This window comes from Brachyhypopomus gauderio, chromosome 10, assembly GCF_052324685.1.
Source record: "Brachyhypopomus gauderio isolate BG-103 chromosome 10, BGAUD_0.2, whole genome shotgun sequence".
In the NCBI taxonomy this organism is placed as follows: Eukaryota; Metazoa; Chordata; class Actinopteri; order Gymnotiformes; family Hypopomidae; genus Brachyhypopomus; species Brachyhypopomus gauderio.
The window spans coordinates 22,033,138-22,054,098 of NC_135220.1; the positions used below are offsets into that span (position 1 = coordinate 22,033,138).

The following is a 20,961-nucleotide window of genomic DNA, read 5'->3' on the forward strand; positions in this document are numbered from 1 at the left end:
AACTACCTCATACTACTGCATACTGCCTCATACTACATCATATTATGTTATACTATTTCATACTACATCATACTACCATATACTACCCCATACAATCTCATACTACTTCATACTCAGTGATGGCTTAGTTACCTTGAAAAAGTAATCCGATTACTGATTACTCGTTTAAAAAGTAACTTAGTTACGTTACATATTACTTGATTTTAAAAGTGACTACGTTAGATTACGCAAAATGAGTTTTTCCAATACTCACTTGATTGGAAGTGCATATTTAACAGTCACAATGTATCTCCTTACATTACGTTGGAGTTGCTGCGCGGTATTATTTGTAAATGTATTTGTAAACGTAATACAAGCGAACTATTCAATCAGACAGCTATTTGTTGTGAAACGAAATACCAATACAATTTCAAGTATTTTTAAGTACGTTAGCCAAAATTCCAGCACTTTTCAAACCTGGAACATAATACAACATTAAAATTCGTTAGGTAAATGTTCCTTCGCCTGTTTTTAAGGGGTATTTCTTTACACTACCACATATCATTACGGAGAACACTGCACAGAATTACATCAACACGCTCGCGCTCTCACAGTCGGAGCTCTGCGGAGTCGACTGCTACGGTCAGACGCAAAAGTATAACTGAAGAAAGCAAAAATATATTTTTTACTAAGGAAAATAAAAATAGTAACGCACAGTTACTTGGATAAGTAACTTTAATCTGATTACTGGACTGGAAATAGTAACTCGTTATATTACTCGTTACTGTAAAAAGTGATAAGATTAGAGTAACACGTTACTGACATCACTGTTCATATTACATGATACTATCGCATACTGCCTCATACTACTGCATATTATGTCATACTATCTTCAACAGTGAAGTCATAGGTAAAGCTCTATTGTCCCAACATCCATTCACAGTGAGGTCATAGGTAAGGTCTAATGTCCCACCACAGTGAGGTCATAACTAATGTCTAGTGTCCTAACATCCATCCGCAGTGAGGTCATAGGTAAGACCTATTGTTCCAACATCCATCCAGTTATAGCTAAGGCCTATTGTCCTAACATCCGACCACAGGTATCAGGGTGTGCCAAGAAAACAATCCCCACACCATTCCTCCATGTCCACCAGTCTGTTGACACCTGACAGGAAGAGCTCATCAATTTATGCTGCTTGCACCAATTTCTGACCCTTCCATCAGTGCAACAAAAATATGAATTCATCTGACAATTTTATGCTGCTCTGGGATTTTTAAACTTTTTACCTTGTGCAACGGCATTCAAGCTGTTTGCTGTTATAGCCCATCTGTGCTATAGAACTACAAGTTGTACATTCAGAAATATCCGTTGGCGCACCAGAGTCGTATTTAGCTTCATTGTGCTTGACTGTGAGCATCCTGCTCATCATAACAATTCTCCTCTGAGCCCTTTCATTCTTTGATCATTATACTCCATGAAACAGGCACAATCCTTCACTCTATACCCACCTACTTCAGAAACAGGTGACACTCTTGTGTGATCCATAAGTATGCACACCAGAAGTGGACCATGGAATAATGGAAGAAAGTGACCTGGTCTGGTAATCACATTTCGTTTTGCATCATGTGGATAGCCATGTGCTTCTGCGTCATTTGCCTGAGGGAGAGATGGCATCCGGATGCACTATAGGAAGGAGGCGAGCTGGCACTGGGACGCTCTGAGCAATGTTCTTGGCTCCTGGCATATTACTTTAACACACATTATCTAGCTAAAAAAAATCTTCATGGCAACAGTATATTCCCTAGCGGCAGTGGCCTCTTGCAGAAAGACAATGAACCTTATCACACTGCAAAAAAAGTCAGGAAAGGTTTAATAGCACTGTTACCGTCTGAGTGTATGTTTGTGAAGCGGGAGAGAGCGTGAGGAAAACAGAGACCAGACTGTTTATGTATTGAGGGGGAGGTACATGCTGCCAAACTCCAGAAATGACATCATCTCTCACGGAACATTCAGCCCACCTACTGGTCTGTTAAACACTGTTAGATGTTTAATCCCATAGAAAACGCAGAAAAATCCCATTTCTTTAGTCACAAATATTACAATATATCAAATCACAAACCAGAAAAGGGCCTTTGTGTAATGTAATGGCATAATACCAAATTTAATAAGCAATCATTCTGAAAGCTTCTCTCATTTCCTCAGTCTAAATTTCCGCCTTTATTATATGATCTCTAATGAGGATGTGAGTGGGATAGATCAGTAAACCCCCGTCAAGGACAAGCTGTAATGACCTGATTTTTCCTCAATCTGCAACACCCCCCCCCCCCATATGCGCACGCACACACACACACACATTTCCTCTCACGCAACAGAGAAAAAAAAGTCAGAATGACGAAGAGGCCCCCGTTGCTATAGGAACCTGCTGGCACAGCCCAGTACTGCACTTGAGGCGGTTTCTGTGGTTATCATGGAGACAGCCTCTTTGCCCTTCTTTACCGTAGCGTCATATAATGAAGCAGCGGTGATGCCCGTCTTGCCGATATACGTTATGACTATATGAGTGAATCACAAAACCTCTCCCTCAGTTCCTGTCTGAGCTCCTGCTCCTTCAAAGCCACCAGTGTACGCCGCACCTTCCTATAGCAGCGAGCGCTCAGCGTCAGACGCTTTCTAAGTGTGAGAGCAGAGCAGGTCTTCACTCAGCCGCCCCAGAGCAGGCCGACTCTCCCCTGGATATAATCAATGTGCTCTTGAGAGAGGCAGCTCTTCCTGCTGTTTCAGTCTCCGGCCTGAAAAACACAGCCGTCAGCACTATGTACTGATCAATACCAATTTATCCTCTTCCAGCCAAACAGCTAGTGTAACAGAAACACCATACATACCATTCTGAACATACAGCTATTTGGGCTGATGGCAGCTTACATTTAGAATAATGATTATGGAAATCAAAGATCAATGGTAATATCATGTAAAAATAATTAAGACAATGCTGTGAGTGTAGATTTGCAGGTCTATGCATCTTCACAATAAAAGACAGTCGGATCACCGTGACAACCATTGTAACTCCCTGTCATATGGTGCAACAGCAAAGCGGCTACAATAAATTATTCTGGAATAAGACACAAGACTTAAACCCTCAGTTCTGCACAGAATGGGACTGCCTCCTAGTGGTCATGAGCACATACTGCAATTAGTGAAAATAGCAGTGTCTTTGCCTCCACACCAAAAGTAGTAAAACAGCCTTCTAAATTTTGGGGAGAAAAAAATAAATCTCTATATATATATATATATATATATATATATATATATATAAAGAATAAGAATAAATAGATAATTAAAATATGCCACAATACTGTCTAAAGACATTTTTATATCTGTTACTAAAGTATAGAGTAAAAAGTAACTGGAAATCGTCGCAAAAAATACAACGGCATTCACTTCTACGTTTCAAAACTATTTCCAGGTCATTTTCGCAGTCCAACATTCCCCAAGGACAGAAACATATATACAAAATGCAAAACGCATTAAATTGAGGTGGTCAAACTTCTCTTATAAAGGACAGATTAGTATTTTGGGACCAAAGCGAACACTCAGGAATGTGCAGCCTTCAAGGCTGTTCCCCCACATCGCCATCACGCCAACGACACGGAGATCAACGTGAGCTTCAGCACAGAACTGGATGAATGAGAATCAGGGCAAAGGAGGGAGAACGAAGAAGCGGTTTAACAGAGACGAGCGTTCAAACTGTCAGGGGGCTGGTTTAATCAGGTCAATCAGAGTAAAAACACATTTTCATTTACAGAACATAGGACACAAGTGGAGACAGCGCAGTCAATAGTGCTGAAGTACTGCCCACCCTTATTTTAGCATCCAACACGCGAGGGTTTTACTCCTTTCCCACAAACTCTGCCCTAAAGCTTGGCATAAGCGATTTCTAAAGACTTTGCTTCAAACTCATATATACTTTCATATTTGCAAATAAATTTTGTACATACATAATATTATAGAAGTGTAATTACTTGACTAGTTCAGTTTAAAGCGTTTATTTTTCTGCACAATGATAAATGATTAGGAAGTTAGAAACTTTATCCTACAGCAAGCCAAAAAATAAAATCTTCCCCCTCAACCACTTAAAGGGCTTACAATGGTGATCTGTGCCATGGTCACGAGAACCGTCAGGCCAACCATGGCTTCCACAATCCTTAAGCACAGCAATCTGCCTTCAGTGGGATATGTATGACCTCAGTTAAGAGCTTTGGCCATGTGAGCTCTCCCACGTTCACAATGACTACTTTTCATCAAGCAGGCCTATGGCAATATAGCACTCCCCCAGAAGGATGAAGCACAGACCCATTTACACCTGCAGACTCGGCTAGGCTGGTCCACAACCAAACGCTAGGCAATGGAATACTCTGGAGGCCAAAGAAAGGGTCAAAAGAAGTGTACCGTGACGGTACTGTAGCATCTTGGCCTGATGACATAGATCGGGAATAATGACAGAATGCCCGGACAGCCATACACCTGAAGCAACGATCATGGAAGTCAAGACTTCCAGTGTTTCAGTGCTCTACCAGAGGGAAGCTACATTCTTTACCAAGACCCCACAAAACACATGTAGCTACATTATAGCTTTACACTAGTGGGGCGCCGATAGGTGATGCCATCATGCACACTAATACCTTTCTACGTTTTCCAAAATGACCTTACATTTTATTTGAAGTTGTTACACTCAAACATTTCTGTTAGCAAATTTTCTAAGAAGTAGTTAATGGTTAGATGTTTTTGAGGCAAAGACAATGTTGCATTTTCAGTACTGTAGAAGGTGAAAACAGGAAGTCGATAATTAGGCATGAAAATTAAGAAAATGATTAAAGCCTCATGTGGCACCTCATTAACAGAACAATGAGAAAACTAGAATGAAAACAAGGTATGTCTAGACAAAAGTCCTATTAATGACCCCATAGAGTTGCCCTCACAAATCAGGAGAGTGTCTCAGTTGAGTTTTAATACTGAATTTGCATGTATGATGTATTTTTTGTCCAAAAAGTCCCAATAAATTGAGTTTGGATCTTCTTGATGCTACATTAAACCTTAAACAACTTACGACAGTCCTCCCTAAAAATGCTTTAATGCAAGATTTATGAATAGAAAAAGCTAATTTAAAGAATTAAGGTATTAGATAAACTGGAAAAATCACTAAAATACATGGAATGCATTCATTATAAGCTACTTTATCAGGGCCATTAATTAAGATGTTGGTACCATGTTAACATCTGAAAAAACACCAACATCACCACATATCACTATTAAACACAGACTGGAATGTGTGGAGTTGTTTTGGATGGACCATACAATTGGAATTCAAGAGTTTAGTATCGGCAGATGAGACCAAGACACTTTCATTCCTTACATCCCTTTAAAAACCAAACAAACAAACAAAAGCTCCTTCCTAGTTTTACACAAATTCAAATGTTTAGGAATGGAGAAGGTAATTATGCCATAGCTGCACCTCCATATACATTTAAAAGATGTGCTCTCTCTCTCACACACACGCACGCACACACTCACACACGCACAGATTTCTCTTCGTGTTCAGATGTTGCGATGACACCGGTGGGTTCAGTGGTTGTTCTCCTTGGCCTGGGCAAGGGCCTTCTCAGCAGAAGCAGAGCCTTCAAAACGCTGGGAGGCGATGGCAGCCTGGTGGGACATGCTCTTCCTCAGAATGTCTCCCTTCCTCCATAATGTGATCTCCTGCACAACCAGCACAAATGCACAGTTGAAGCAAACTGGGAGAACTGGGGATAAGGGTTCAAGGCATGAGTGGGCTGACAGATATGCTGCCACATGTGTGTGTCCCACACACACACACACACACACACACACACACACACACACACAAGGTGTGTTCACTGTGTAAAAGATGCAAAAGCAGCATGTGGGGACATTCATCAGGTGTGAAAACACCTTAAAGTAGGGACAAGGTCAGGGTCAGGGAACAACGGCTTAATCTAACCCATTTCATTATAAAAAACATGATGGCATTACAAATATATACATTAGAAATTGAAGGATAATTTTGAAAGATCATATAGAATATATGTGACCACCATGACAAATTATTTCAGTATTGGCTATGCTACAAACACCAATTAATATTGAGTCTTGTGTCTCTTGGATCTGTTGTTTACTGTGAGATTCTGTGACACACCCTCAACACAGACTCTTGTACCATACATACCTGTTGTTTGAAGTAACGTCTCTCCTCTTCATCAATGAGCACGAGATTGAGGTAATAACGAACTGAAAACTTCTTGTTTATATCCCTCATGGTAGGTGTCATCTCATAACCAGCCAAGAAGAGCCGGATTGGGATTGATTCGCCTGCACATACAAAATTAAAGAACTGATGGCATTCTAGATCACTACATACATGGAAGTCCAATGCAAATATACAAATTTTGCAACTGTCATCACATTACTGGATATACAAGACGTGTAAGAAACTGCACTCAAAATTTCCCTCATTTTGGAAATCTAACCGTTTTCTCTTCTTTCTGGGGAAATCTAAACCGCCTTTGTTACATAAGAATCAAACATGCTGTTACTCTACTCACATGCATTCCGCAAACCCGCTTTACAATCATTATATCATAAATCAACTAAACATGAAGCCTGCACAAAAAAAAGAAAAGATAACGTACCTCGATAAACACGAACAATAATCAAATGTTCGTAATTAAATGTACCTTCAAAAGAGGCAAGAAATCTTTTAACCCCCAGGACTGTTTTGCTGTACCTCGGACAGGAGCGCCATCCATGATTTCATATTTTGCAATGGTGTCGTTTTCATGGTAGACGTTGGGACCAGTCCCTGTCGTCTCTCTTTTAATGATATCGATCTCCATGTGCTTGATTTTAATCCGCACCAACAGGAAATAGATCTTCCCAACTATCACATCCTTCAGATGGTACCTGGGAGGAGAAAAGAAAAGCACAGAAGCATAAATTTGACTATTTAGTTATTTTCTGTTCATCTGCCTTTCACTGATGCTAACAACATGATTTATGAAACCATGTTTCCACCATGCCAGTTATCACCCAAATCTAACATACCTGATGCAATAAATCTGCACACACCAGACGCCACAGCACGCACACACCTGACAGCACCACTAGCACTTACTTCGACTTGTTGTATTCAAACTCGATGTGGAGGCAGTCCTCAATTCCAACCTCCATCTTGATGGAGGAGTTCAGTTCTGGGTATGTGCTGAGCGTGTGCACCACGATGTCCATCTCCTTGCTGAGGTCATTTAGCCTTCTACTGACGGTTGCTCGCAAAAAATAGCTTGGAGAAACAAAAACGCAATTCAGAGGAACCATCTTATGATTGCAATAAAAAATACGTTTAGCATATTATCATATAATGATGCCGCCCCCTGTTGGTGCCCGTGAGAATGCAGTGGCGGTAGAGCACATGGTATTGTGTTTATGTTGTGCCTTCATGTTGTTCTTGTTTTGGACACGCCTTCCTCAGGTGGTGTGTGTTGTGCCTCGTCTGTCACACCACCTGGGGGCTGTTATGTTAGATTTAGCCTTAATTATTTAGCATGTTTAGTTAACACAACCATTTGTTGGTCATTGTGTTTTACACTGCTTTTGTAGTCAGTGAACTTTTTATATTCGTTACTTACATGAAACGCTTCAATTAAAGACAATTGCTTCCTTCCTTTTTTCTACACGTTCTTTGCACATTACAATATGTCCAACCATTTGGAAAAAACTGCTCTCCTTTTTCTTTCTTTCTTCTTTTTCATCTGTCGTGTGTGTGTGTGTGTCTCTATAGTGTGATGTGTCAGCACACTGTTCCCTGGAGCTCTCCATGTGTGTCCTTTTGGAATTACAGATCATTCCCTGAGGGTTAACAGGGATGCAGGCACCATCTGCAGCGGCTTCCTCGTCGAGGCAGTGAGGGAGATGTCACAGTCGGCCTGCTGAGGGAGGAGCTACCTTCAAGGCCTCCAGTAGCTTCACTGGCTGGGGATCCCAGTCCCACTGCTCCAGGGAGGGAGGTTCCCCCTTGGAACTTCTTGGGGATTTACAAGGGGTCAGACCAGTCCAAACATAACCGTCATGTGGACAGGTCTGTCTGGAGGCCCGCCCAGGGATGTGTCTAACTGCTGTGCTGTGTGTGCAAGCATTTGAATTCTGGCATGTCGCCGGTCTAGAGCGGAACCCTTTCGACGAGGTACCAGTGGGTCAACCAGTGAGGGATTCCGTGACCGATAAGGGGCAACAATTACTCCAGTGCCAATTGTGTCCCCATCAGTGAGGAGGGCCCAGCCCACTAGAGGGAGCACCGCCCTGCACCAGCTTGACAAGGGGCAAACGAAGGAAGGCCCCGCCAAGGCAACGGTGACACCCCGACTGCTCGACATGGAGAGCCATGTCTAGTGAAGGGGCGTGTGAGTATGACTCGGTCAGTATACGCGGATCTTAACGATAAGAGAGGGGCCTCCACCCAGTGCAGTGAAGTGCCAGCTGTACTCCAAGCCCTGGGAGCACCCAACCATTTGCAGGAGGTTGGAGGTCTGGGGTTTGGTACAGTGTGCACCCCCTACTGGTACCCTGTGGGGTTGTTGTGCAAGGGTTAGCCTTATTTCAGCCTGTCCTGTTTGCAAGATCATTGGTTAGTGTACTCATGTTTGGTTTCATCTCTGCTCCTTTTCATTAAACCCTTCAGTTATAGAACTTGCATCTGCTTCCTTCCTTTATTCTGCACTGAAGACATATGAGAAATTCCTATTCCAAAAGCTTATTCCAGAAACACATCAGCTTAATTATTTTTTTTATATGTATAAAATGTATATGTATAACAGTTAATACATTAAGCAAACATACGTAGGCCTACCACATGAAATTGAATAACAGAATATGCATACCGGAGCTTGACGTTCTGGCCGGTGTAGGACTCGTATGGTTTCTCCACATGTGTGAACTCAAAGTCAAAAGTCTGAGACTGGGTCATTTCACCTGGCCTAGCCAGGTCCTTCACCAAAGACACAAACTCATGATGGTTCCCTCTGTCATAATATAGCTCTGAAACCATAAATTAAGACACATTAGAAAGAGAGAATGTATGTCTGTAGCACATATACACGTTTTGCACACAACCCAATGGCCTCCTTTTAAACATTCACAAGTCATACACACACACTTCTTACAGTGTGTGGGGGGAAGAGGAAATATATATACATACACACACGTGTGTGTGTGTGTGTGTGTGTGTCAGGAACTGTCTAGCCTAGTAATTATGCGTCCTGCCGAGTATTATCCGCTCAAAGGCCGCCACACGAAGGAAGAAGACACTTGTCACGTGATCCTCGCGACAGGCCAAAGGCCAATTGATAATAGCGGGTTTTTCACCGGATGTCGCATGTGTCACGAGACAGGAGCTGTACAAATCTTGACATAATCTAAATGCATTAAATCTTGATCTTTACACCCCCAACAAATACAGAAAACGCACGATATCTGTTCTAGATAGCTAGTCAAGAACTGATTCTTGCTTGCGACATCACCGTGAACGTGAACAGTGTATTTTGAAACAATCCAATATATTCTGAAACAATGTAGCTATACTGAAGATTCATTTTATGATGTTACTTACCAATCTGTCCTATAAATTCTATCTTGATCCCTTGATGTTCGAGTCTTTTCCCTGGGTTCTTAAGCGTTATGTTGACTTTTCCTGAAACCGTCTCGCCATCGTAGAACAGAAAATATTTGTCCTTTTTGCCATCTTCTGTCTTGTGTTCCACCTTCTTCCTTGTTTCACCGTCATTCAAAACTATATCGATTTCAGCACTTTGACCAAAACTGAAAAAGCTCATACCTGCACCTTATGGCTTAAAAATTCTTTTGTATTTTAACACCTGACCCAACTCAACATCTAGACAGCTGCGTCCTGGTAACTGCCCAGCTACCCACTCTATGTAATTTAGTGGACTGAGAATAGTTTGAACAATTTCAAAATTTAACACAGTTATATGTATTCATTGGATCAGCAATAGGACCCATCAACAACTGAGCGTAAGATTTTTCGGCAACAAACAGTGTGAAAACTGCGACGTTAGAATTGCTCAGGAAGAGCGTTTTCCTACAAAATAAAGGTTCGACTGCACTTCCTCCCTTCGTTAATATTTATTTATTTACTTATAGTCATCGATTTCACAAAATCACATATTGAAAAAAAAATGTACAGCACATTTGGTTAAATATCTATGTTTACTTATTTACATTTACATAACACATTTTAGTGTTTATTTTTACCTTACGTCAGATGTTTTAATTATTGTTTATTTTTAAAAAGCATACTCTTCTTTGATGTGGCTCAATTTAGTCCTAGTGATAAACAAACAGATTAGCTAGCTTGATAACATTTTAGCTAATCTTGAAAACTGGCAGTATTGTGTCAATTGTACAGTATTTGGGAGACACTGCTTTTAACAGAATTTAGATAGGCCTTACCAATCCTGACCCTCGTCTACTATTTCTACAAGCCAAAACCGGACACAAGACTCACAACTAATGTGTCTTCCACTTGTACTTTGTATTTGAGTCACAAATTAACTGACCAATATGAATATATGATAATATGAGCATTGTTCATTATTTTTTGCACAATTGTTGACATGCATTACAGGGCATATAATTTCACGATCCTATCAATGAACCCTTACTTGACAAAAACGGCCTTAAAATTATTTTTCCCGATCCTCTGTAATGTCTTTATGACGGCATTATAGTAAGGTCAAACAAATCCTGAAATTGATTATGACGTCATCTACTTCTATAAATCTATCTATACTTCCATTATATTGTACTCATTTCACTCAACACTTTTAGGGCTACAGAAGTTGGGAAGGTGGAAGGAGTATTTTGGGAAGGTGGAAGGAGTATTTTGAGTGAGTGATGAATCAAGAAAATGAAAGGGAAAGAAGGTTAGAAGAGGTAGAGGTTGTGAATCAGGTAGACGAGGCTGAAGTTGGTTACTTATTCGTCAGTGTCTTATTCACACTTTCCATTCCACCTTAAAAAATAATGTGGTAGTTTAATTATGTCGTCGCGATAGAATGTATTGTACGTTTCTATGGCTGTATCTCCTGATTCTTACATCATCTCAGAAATCTGACGAGCAGGTTTGATTGACCACCTAAGTGACTGTATAAATCCAAAAGAAGAAGGTTTTTTACTGTAGAATATTTTTATAATCGTCCTGTGAACTTGGCATGTCAGGTGATAATGTACTGTGCATACAGTGCATTGGTCTTAGTTTCTATGGCTGTATCTCCTGATTCTTACATCGTCTCAGAGATCTGACAAGCAGTTTTGATTGACCACATAAGTGACTGTGTAAATCCAGAAGAAGAAGAGGTTTTACCGTAGAATATTTTTTTAATTGTCCTGTGAACTTGCCATGTCAGGCGATAATGTACTGTGCATTGGTCTTACTTTCTATGGCTGTATCTCCTGATTCTTACATGCTTGTCAGATCTCTGAGACGATGTAAGAATCAGGAGATACAGATTAGATGCACCGTTTAAAAGCTATTGAAATTATAAGATAAAAACTCACCACCACAAATAGGTAAGAGGTAGAAATACCCATATCTGTGTTGTAGGTTGTTGTTTAGAATGCACTTTATGTAATACAACTTGACTCGTGCTCTTACGATGCACCGTTTAAAAGCTATTGAAATTATAAGGTTAAAACTCACCACCACAAATAGGTAAGAGGTAGAAATACCCATATCCGAGTTGTAGGTTGTTGTTTAGAATGCACTTTATGTAATACAACTTGACTGGTGCTCTTATGATGCACCGTTTAAAAGCTATTGAAATTATAAGATAAAAACTCACCACCACAAATAGGTAAGATATAGAAATACCCATATCTGCGTTGTAAGTTGTTGTTTAGGATGTACTTTATGTAATACAACTTGTTTGGTGCTCTTATGATGGACTGTTCAAAAAAGTGTGCAGTGCTCTGGAACCTTTAAGACCGCCACGTGCGTCCGTGTTAACCGTGTTAAGGTAATTTGTAGATGGTGCCTTAGACGTTGCAGAGGTGACAGCAGTACATTTACAATAACATGTTATCTACAATTAAAATACGCCTATTCCTGACGTAAACGGAGTTGTAGGTGGTTGTTTATGTTGCCAGAAATTAGAATTTTCATATTTTGGCACCTTTGCAATAACTGATTTAAAGCTATTTAAGAACGAATTCTGAATATGCGAACGTGAAACCAAACACGGGGTAAACACATACAAACTAGAAAATCAGGCTACGGAAAACACAGACGACTGAGCAACAAAACGAGTAGAACTCAGAGACCAGGAAGCGTAGAACACTGACCAAAGAGCATGAATAACAAGAGCACAAACTAACGAATTGGAACAAAACAACCGATAACCGATATGTGAAACACTGGGACTATAAATACACAAAACTAAACTAGACACACAGGTGAAGACACTGATGACACGGGCGTGTCAGACGAGGGGAAACCATGGAGACAGACGCAGGGAACAACACAGACACGAGGACAGGAACCCGAAGTGACAGTAGCCCTACGTGATAGTCGCATTGCTATCTTACAATGTGTGTAACAAAATATATACAGTTGTCCTTTTGAATTAAGGTTTTTGCATGACAGAGTCAATATGCCAGACTTATAATGTAATGACTATTTTATATAAGCTAATATTTGTGTTTTCTCCCAAGAAGGAAGAAAAACTAAAGAACATTTGTGAAGGAGACTCCTTCGACAGTTATGAGGAATTCCAGAGAGCACTGAGATTATGGAGTGAAGAGGGCTACCATCCAATGCACAAAATTAAAATTTATTTAAACATGATGTAAATAATAAAAACCCCAATTTACTTCTTTAAAAAATTTACAAACCATCCAGAAAAAATGAATAAAAAAGTCAAATCTGTCTTCTGCATTCTGTGAAATTAAATAAAATTAAAGGGGCGGATAATGTACTGGCAGGAAGAATATTTGTATACATCATACAATGTGGTGTACATATCAGGGTGCTACAGACAGATATTAACTTGTGTTACATTTTGTTTTAACATTTATCACTAGCAGTGTATATTATAATGTAGTATTTAGCATGTGATTACTGCCATTAGCGGCAAGCAACTTAGGATAATTAAATTGCTATTTAAATTCTAAGCATGGTAAAGAAAAACAAAGAAGAGACTCACAAGTGAAAAACAAAATTCAATAAGAACAAACTGAGGTCCACCCCATAACCCCAAACAAAAGTATCTTCACCTCTTGTAAAATAATTTGTAAGTAAAATGTTTTTTTGTCACAAAACACAAAAGAATAGTACTAATCTCTGATAAATCAAAATGTCGGGTGCAAATAGTACACACTGCTACGTATACCCGGGTGCAAATAGCATACACTGCTGCATATACACGGGTGCAAATAGCATACACTGCTGCATATACCCGGGTCCAAATAGTACACACTGCTGAATATACACGAGTGCAAATAGCACACACTGCTATGTACACCCGGGTGCAAATAACACATACTGCTGCATATACCCGGGTGCAAATAGCATCTGCTTATTTTTTAAGGTGGAATGGAAAGTGCGAATAAGACACTGGTGAATAAGGAACCAACTTCAGCCTCGTAAGTTTAAACGCCTCCGCTGCTCGCGCGAGGTGGGCGGAGTCACGCGCTACGGTCACTCGCGAAAGTTTAATCCAGTCTTATTTAAGTTTAATCAGTCTTAATAGTCCAATGTTCCAAAGGTAATTTAAAACCCAGGACATTTCCTCACTTAAAAAAACCCGGGATAGGATGTGAAATACGGACGTTTGGTCACCCTATTGTACTAGGAATACATTTAGCAGCTAAGTTATCATTACTGACCTGCGCGTTAGCCCCAACATGTTTTGCGTTGAGGGGTAACAAAGGGTGGAAGTGCTCCTGTGATAAGCGAACTCCTTCCTACATAAAGTGCAAATAACACTATTTGTGTTTGTACTTCCATCTGGAAGTTTCTTGTATTTAAATTTCCCATCCACCAGCGTAGCCTCTTCAGTCATCTCCATCATGCTCATCTTATTGTGCGTCCATATAATCTGTATGCCTGGAACTCGTGCACTGAGAAACAATCCACGGTGCAAAAGTGTCTCATGCGTTAAACGCATTAAAATGCGTTAATTTTTTTAGTTCGTTATTTTCCCTGTAATTAATTAATCGAAATTAACATTACTCCACTGTGTGTATATACACTGCTAAAAAAAAATAAAGCGAACACTCAAATAACATATCCTAGATCTAATTGAATGAAATATTCTCATTGAATACTTTGTTCTGTACAAAGTTGAATGTGCTGAAAACAAAATCACACAAAAATCATCAATGGAAATCAAATTTATTAACCAATGGAGGCCTGGATTTGGAGCCACACACAAAATTAAAGTGGAAAAACACACTACAGGCTGAACCAACTTTGATGTAATGTCCTTAAAACAAGTCAAAATGAGGCTCAGTATTGTGTGTGGCCTCCACTTGCCTGTATGACCTCCCTACAACGCCTGGGCATGCTCCTGATGAGGTGGCGGATGGTCTCCTGAGGGATCTCCTCCCAGACCTGGACTAAAGCATCCGCCAACTCCTGGACAGTCTGTGGTGCAACGTGACGTTGGTGGATGGAGCGAGACATGATGTCCCAGATGTGCTCAATCGGATTCAGGTCTGGGGAACGGGCGGGCCAGTCCATAGCTTCAATGCCTTCATCTTGCAGGAACTGCTGACACACTCCAGCCACATGAGGTCTAGCATTGTCCTGCATTAGGAGGAACCCAGGGCCATCCGCACCAGCATATGGTCTCACAAGGGGTCTGAGGATCTCATCTCGGGACCTAATGGCAGTCAGGCTACCTCTGGTGAGCACATGGAGGGCTGTGCGTCCCTCCAAAGAAATGCCTCCCCACACCATTACTGACCCACTGCCAAACTAGTCATGCTGAAGGATGTTGCAGGCAGCAGATCGCTCTCCACGGCGTCTCCAGACTCTGTCACGTCTGTCACATGTGCTCAGTGTGAACCTGCTTTCATCTGTGAAGAGCACAAGGCGCCAGTGGCGAATTTGCCAATCCTGGTGTTCTCTGGCAAATGCCAAGCGTCCTGCACGGTGTTGGGCTGTGAGCACAACCCCCATCTGTGGATGTCGGGCCCTCATACCATCCTCATGGAGTCGGTTTCTAACCGTTTGTGCAGACACATGCACATTTGTGGCCTGCTGGAGGTCATTTTGCAGGGCTCTGGCAGTGCTCCTCCTGTTCACAGTCCGTGGTACTGGGAGGAGCAGTTTCATTTCTGGAAAAAGTGTCCACAACCAGCGGTGCGTTTAAACCAAAATATGTATCAGACATTCTCATATTCTCTTTAATCCTGTGAAGACCTCTGAGATACACAAACTGTAGTCTTGTTTTCAACTAACATAGTAGGCTTTGATGATTTTCCTGCTCTTAATGTAACGATTAATGCTTTTAGTTGATTAAAAATTACATGCTTTTACCTGTTCTGGCCTTAACCCAAATTTTAATGTAATTCAGGAATTCTAACATGCTTTCTATAAGTAATTATTTCAAAACAGGACCATTCCATATTGTAAATGGAGGCTACTACAGCAGTACTTTCTGTCTTCTGAGGTGCAGTACTTTTACTTTTTAGTATCGAGAGATTATGGAGAGATGTGTGGACTGCAGTGACCAGCGTGTACTATGATGTCCTCCACTATCTTGAGGAAGGCAACTTATACCAAGATTGACTTATACCAAGCTCTTATACCAAGCTCATACCAAGATTGACATGGCAGACCAAACACACATTTTCTGTTGCCATTATACCTTTGTACCAAGACTTCAAGATGACCTAGACATTTTTCAAGATGGTTGGGACAATCACCCCTTAAGAACAGAAGGCAACAGGACTCCAAACCAGCTGTGGGCAATAGGACACGTTTATCAGCCAGTTCAGGAGACCCAAAATGAGGAGGTGGGTATGTTGTTACCCATCACATGTCTGTATTTACTCTAATCCACTTGGAAGTTTTTTTGATTCAACACTGACCCTGGATTACCCAGTCCTGCATATTTTTGTGTATTTCTTCCTCTAACACACCTCCTTAACCTAATGGAGGGTTTGTTAATGAACGTATTTGGTGGTATGGGTGCAGGGTAAATAGTAACATGTAGGGCATGAGGTACTCCAGGACCAGGGTTTAGAACCCCTGGTTTAAGCCAGGTCAGGTTTAAGTACTATAAGAAATCTCAAACTATTGGTTGGTACAACGCACTTCCTTGATTTTTGCTTTTTTATTTTTTATCTAGGCGTTGGACATCCCAGAGATTGACTGGGAGAGCAGTGGGTTACCTCACATTAGGAATGCTGGAATTCATGTTGCTGCAACAGGCTGTCCACTTACAGCAGAGCAGTTTACAGCACTCGGAGACCTCATTGACCCCAGAGCAACATCACAGTCACGTGGTGCTGACATCTACATGGCTGCTGTGCAGTTCTACCAGACTCTTTGAGTGAGAGGTTTATGAATGTGTTTTGGAGGATGATGGGGGTGAAGGCAAGAAAACTGCTGCAGTGGATCGTTTTCAAATGGAAAAGACTGGAAATGTTAAGACACTATTGCCTTAAACATTTAAGTTTTCATCAATGTCTTAAAACTAGTAGTTTCCTTATAGGAAGTATAAAGATATCCCATAAAAGCTTAAATGTATTCATTACAATTTTATTTGTAATTCACAATGTCAAGTAGAACATAAATAAAAGTTTATGTACTTCCAGAATTGTCACTTGTGACCAATATTTTGTTAAAGGAAAGGTGGTGTGTATGGTAACAAAAAAGGGTTTATGCATTACAGTAGAGAAACACTTCTCTGCAGAATGTAAACAGACATTCAAAGACATGCACAATTGTAACAATGCTTGCACAGTCAGCATGTTAATAAAAGTAATAATAAAAATTAGTGGTGGGCCGTTAACGGCATTAACGCCGATAACGGCCCACCACTAATATATATATATATATATATATATATATATATATATATATATATATATATATATATATATATATATATATATATATACATTTATGTCTATATAGGATATATATATGGTAAAATGTAACCATGGTCAAAGAAAATTTTTTCCACTAAGAAAATCAACAGATCCTCTAGAGCAGGGGTCACCAACATGGCGCCCGCAAGGACGTCATGAGTCGCCCGCGGGCCTGTTCTAAAAATAGCTCACAATGAGCTGCATCTTTTTTTTTTGCTACTATTAGAGATTGTCCGCGATTGCCGTGTGGCTACTAGCTAGCGGGCTATGTAAATAATGTACTCGCCAACCAACAAACAATAGCAAAATGTAACGCAATCACCATAATTGTACTGTCCTTCCAACTTTGCACTGTGCAGAGGAGGAACTGGCAGCAAGGTTGAACACTTCTCTTCCATTAATACTCTGAAGACCACAGGTTGTCCACAGGTTTAATAACGTAGAAAGTGTGAAACTGAATAAAAACTACAAAAAAATACAATTACAACATATACTATTGTAATAATACACGGTCCCTACAGTGTAACATAGCATACATTGACACTGTATTAGTGCACTATAAACATTTGGCTTCAATAATATATGACAGCTACAGAATAAATTTATCTGATATTGCAATATATCATGATAGAACTAAATATAAGTAAATAAACAATATACATACAGACGATACCACGAAAGACGAAGGCAGATGCATGTGGATTATCTGTCAGTCATCAAACACATGTAAAACATCCATGAACTTTCTACTTCCTGTGATGTTACTGACTATTTACAAAATCACCAATAGGAGGTGCTAAAGCTACACTTACAACACTAACAGCACAAGCTAACAGCACAATTGGCTCCATGCACAAGATGGCGTCCATTCTGTTTCCGGCATTTGAGGGTGTGCATGAGAAGTTCCGGTCTGAGCACTTCCGTGGTTTTAGTATTAATATCAACACGAAGAGATAGTGAGCTAGTTGGAAATAATGAGTGCATTCAGGGTTAAAGAGAGAAGACTGGCCTTCCAACGGGTAAGAAAGTCAGCGTTACATTGCTGTGTGCCCTTGTGTACCTGTTCGTCGCGCTATAACGCCGAACTAAGCTTTCACAAGTTTCCCGTTGACCCCGCGCTGCGTGCTAAGTGGCTAACTAAGATCCGTAGGGACAAGTTCACTCCAACAGTGAACACCCGTGTGTGTGGCCGGCATTTCCAACCGGGAGACTTCGCGGTGACTGCAGGGGGACTGAGGAGGTTGCAGAGTGGAGCTGTACCCCTTCTATTTTCCTGGAATGGGTACACTCTACCTACACCAAGGCAGAATGTGTGGCAGCGCTGTCCGAGGTCGGAGGACCCTCTCCCGGACCTGCCTGCAGACTCCGAGTCGGAGAACGACATGGACACAGAGGCGCCGGATTATGATTATTGCTTAACTCCAGCGACGGCGGTGATGGCAGCTGAAGTGGCCAGTGAGAATGAAGCCCTGCGCCAGAAAATCGGGGAACTCCAACACCAGCTGGAAGTGCTACAGCTGAGGACCCGTTTTGGTATTCATCGCCTGGCGGGGTCAGATGAGGAGATTCGCTTTTACACCAGGTTGGTTCATAAAGATTCTTATAATTATGTTGACTTGTAATCACTGTACTTAAATAAGCTGGTTGACCAACTCGGCTCTTGACCAATGTAGAGTATATTTTTATAACGTTAATCCTTAATTGGATATCAAAGGTCTGATTAGACTAAAAACATCTATCAGCATAAGCTGGACTAGAGCTGATTTTTTTTCAGCAAGGTTATATAGCTAAGAAGAGTTTGAAAAACATGTTTTTAGCTAGAGAAGCTAATTTAAAAAAATAATAAACAAACAAAACAAAGTCTAACATGAACATTGTTACTTTCTTAGGTTTGCTTCATACAAGCACTTCCAGGCCTTTTGGAAATTGGTGGAGCCTGCAGTCAACACCAAGATGGTGCGGATTACCAGTGCCCAGGCTGCATCTGCCAGCAGCTCTGAATTCTGTCCAGCAGCAACGGTATGTAGCATACAAGCTGTGTTAGGGCATGGGTAAATGGAGGTGGCCTATTGGACAAAAGTTCCTACTTCCCATGTTTCACTACTACACCCCAAGTTCATTTCACACTGAATTTTCTCCTTTAAGTAAAGGTTAAGTTAATATATCTAGTAATAATTTATCACTGTCACTAAGTATACAACTTTTGTATTTTTACAGAAACTTCCACCAATAGATGAGCTGCTGCTGTTTCTCATGTACCTGTCAGTGGGCCTGCCTCTCAGGGATCTTGCAGAACGGTTTGGCATTCACCGAACCACAGCTAGCAGGATTATTTCCACCTGGACACACTTCCTATACATCCTGCTAGGAAGCCAACGTCTATGGATCCCCCCTGAAGTTGTCAGAGCTCACCTTCCACCTGAGTTTGCAGCTTTCCCAGACACACAGGTGGTGCTTGACTGCACTGAACTCGTTTGCCAGACACCATCTTCTCTCCTGCTACAGAGTGAGGTGTTTTCAGCGTACAAATCACACTCTACGTTTAAGGCCATGATTGGCATGGCACCTCATGGAGCCATTACATTTGTGTCTGGCTTGTATGCAGGATCTATGAGTGATCGTGAGATCTTCAAGCTGTCTGGCATTACAAACCTGCTCACACCAGACATGGCAATTATGGTTGACAAAGGGTTTCTTGTGGACAACCTGGCTCCCTGCAAGGTTTACAGACCTGCCTTTCTTTCAAGAAACACCCAAATGAGTAGGGAGGATGTCAGGCAGACTCAATCTATTGCACGTCTGAGGGTTCATGTGGAGAGATGCATTAGGAGGGTGAAAGAGAACAAACTTTTTGACAAGGCCATACCACTCTCTGTTTGTGGAAGCATTGAAGAGCTCTTTAATGTGGCTTGCTTCCTGGTCAACTACCAGACCGGACCACTGGTAAAGGCGTGGGCAACTTCGCAATGAACTCTGGCCTCATTGAAATTTAATTTTTGCTTATTTGCTGTTTAAATAGTTTTATTATAGTTATATATTGTACTATATTATAGTTATAGTTTTTATTACAGTTATATAGTTTTGTATATTGTTATATATATACACATTGTTATTGTTTTTTTATATAATGTTTGCTTATTTGGTGCTTGTAAATAGTTTTTTTTATGAATGTTATAATAACTCCTTGACCATAATTGATTAACACTAGAATGACTGAAATTTCAAGATCCTGAGGACATCACCCCTCCTTCTTCCCAGTAATTAAGAGAGCCATAAGTCAGCCTTTATTATGTTAATTCATAGAGAAACACTCAGGCAGCAACTCTGTGGTACATTCAGAAAGCCCCCTAGTATAACATCTCTCTTTCACTCCCTTTCTCTGTCTCATATATATATATATATATATATACACACACACACATACACAAACACGTTATAGTTACATATAGACATCCACACTGTATACACTACATTATTGATTGTTGTTAGTGTAACATCTCATTTTTCTCTCTGTAACACTAGTACTTACTACTAGTAACACTGTAACTTACCAATTTAGTAGAGATATACAGAAAAGAAGAGAGCTCAATTCAATTTCATTATTTCAGTGAGGGTTATGGCAGTTTATATATGCATATTTCATGCTTGGAAACAACCAAGTCAACCAAGTCATGCTTTAGTCATTCTAGTGTTAAACAACCATTATTCAGTTTCTGTATTACATCTTTTTTTTTATTATACACTAAATGAGTACAACTTTAATGCCACCTTAATTTATTTTATCAGCTCTACAAATATAG

At 40.6% G+C, this 20,961-nt stretch overlaps 1 protein-coding gene across 1 annotated transcript; it reads right to left on the minus strand.

Moving 5' to 3' along the window:
* Positions 1-3,718: 3,718 nt before the first annotated feature.
* vps26bl (vacuolar protein sorting 26 homolog B, like) lies at positions 3,719-10,125 on the minus strand. Its single transcript, XM_077020470.1, has 6 exons — positions 9,654-10,125; positions 8,926-9,082; positions 7,167-7,331; positions 6,780-6,955; positions 6,222-6,364; positions 3,719-5,734 (listed from the first exon to the last, which is right to left on the minus strand). Exons 1-6 carry the CDS (start codon positions 9,874-9,876, stop codon positions 5,600-5,602), a joined length of 999 nt encoding a protein of 332 aa, XP_076876585.1. The 5' UTR covers positions 9,877-10,125; the 3' UTR covers positions 3,719-5,599.
* Between the last annotated feature and the right edge of the window lie 10,836 nt (positions 10,126-20,961).

What these genes read in the sequence shown, in the direction of transcription:
- vps26bl (XM_077020470.1), bottom strand. Translation starts at nt 9,876, where the DNA reads ATGAGCTTTTTCAGTTTTGGTCAAAGTGCTGAAATCGATATAGTTTTG. An exon ending in GGATGGCGCTCCTGTCCGAG is followed by an intron (nt 6,365 to 6,779) that starts GTACAGCAAAAC and finishes TTGTATGTGCAG; the next exon opens with GCGAATCAATCCCAATCCGG. An exon ending in GACGTTACTTCAAACAACAG is followed by an intron (nt 5,735 to 6,221) that starts GTATGTATGGTA and finishes CTGGTTGTGCAG; the next exon opens with GAGATCACATTATGGAGGAA.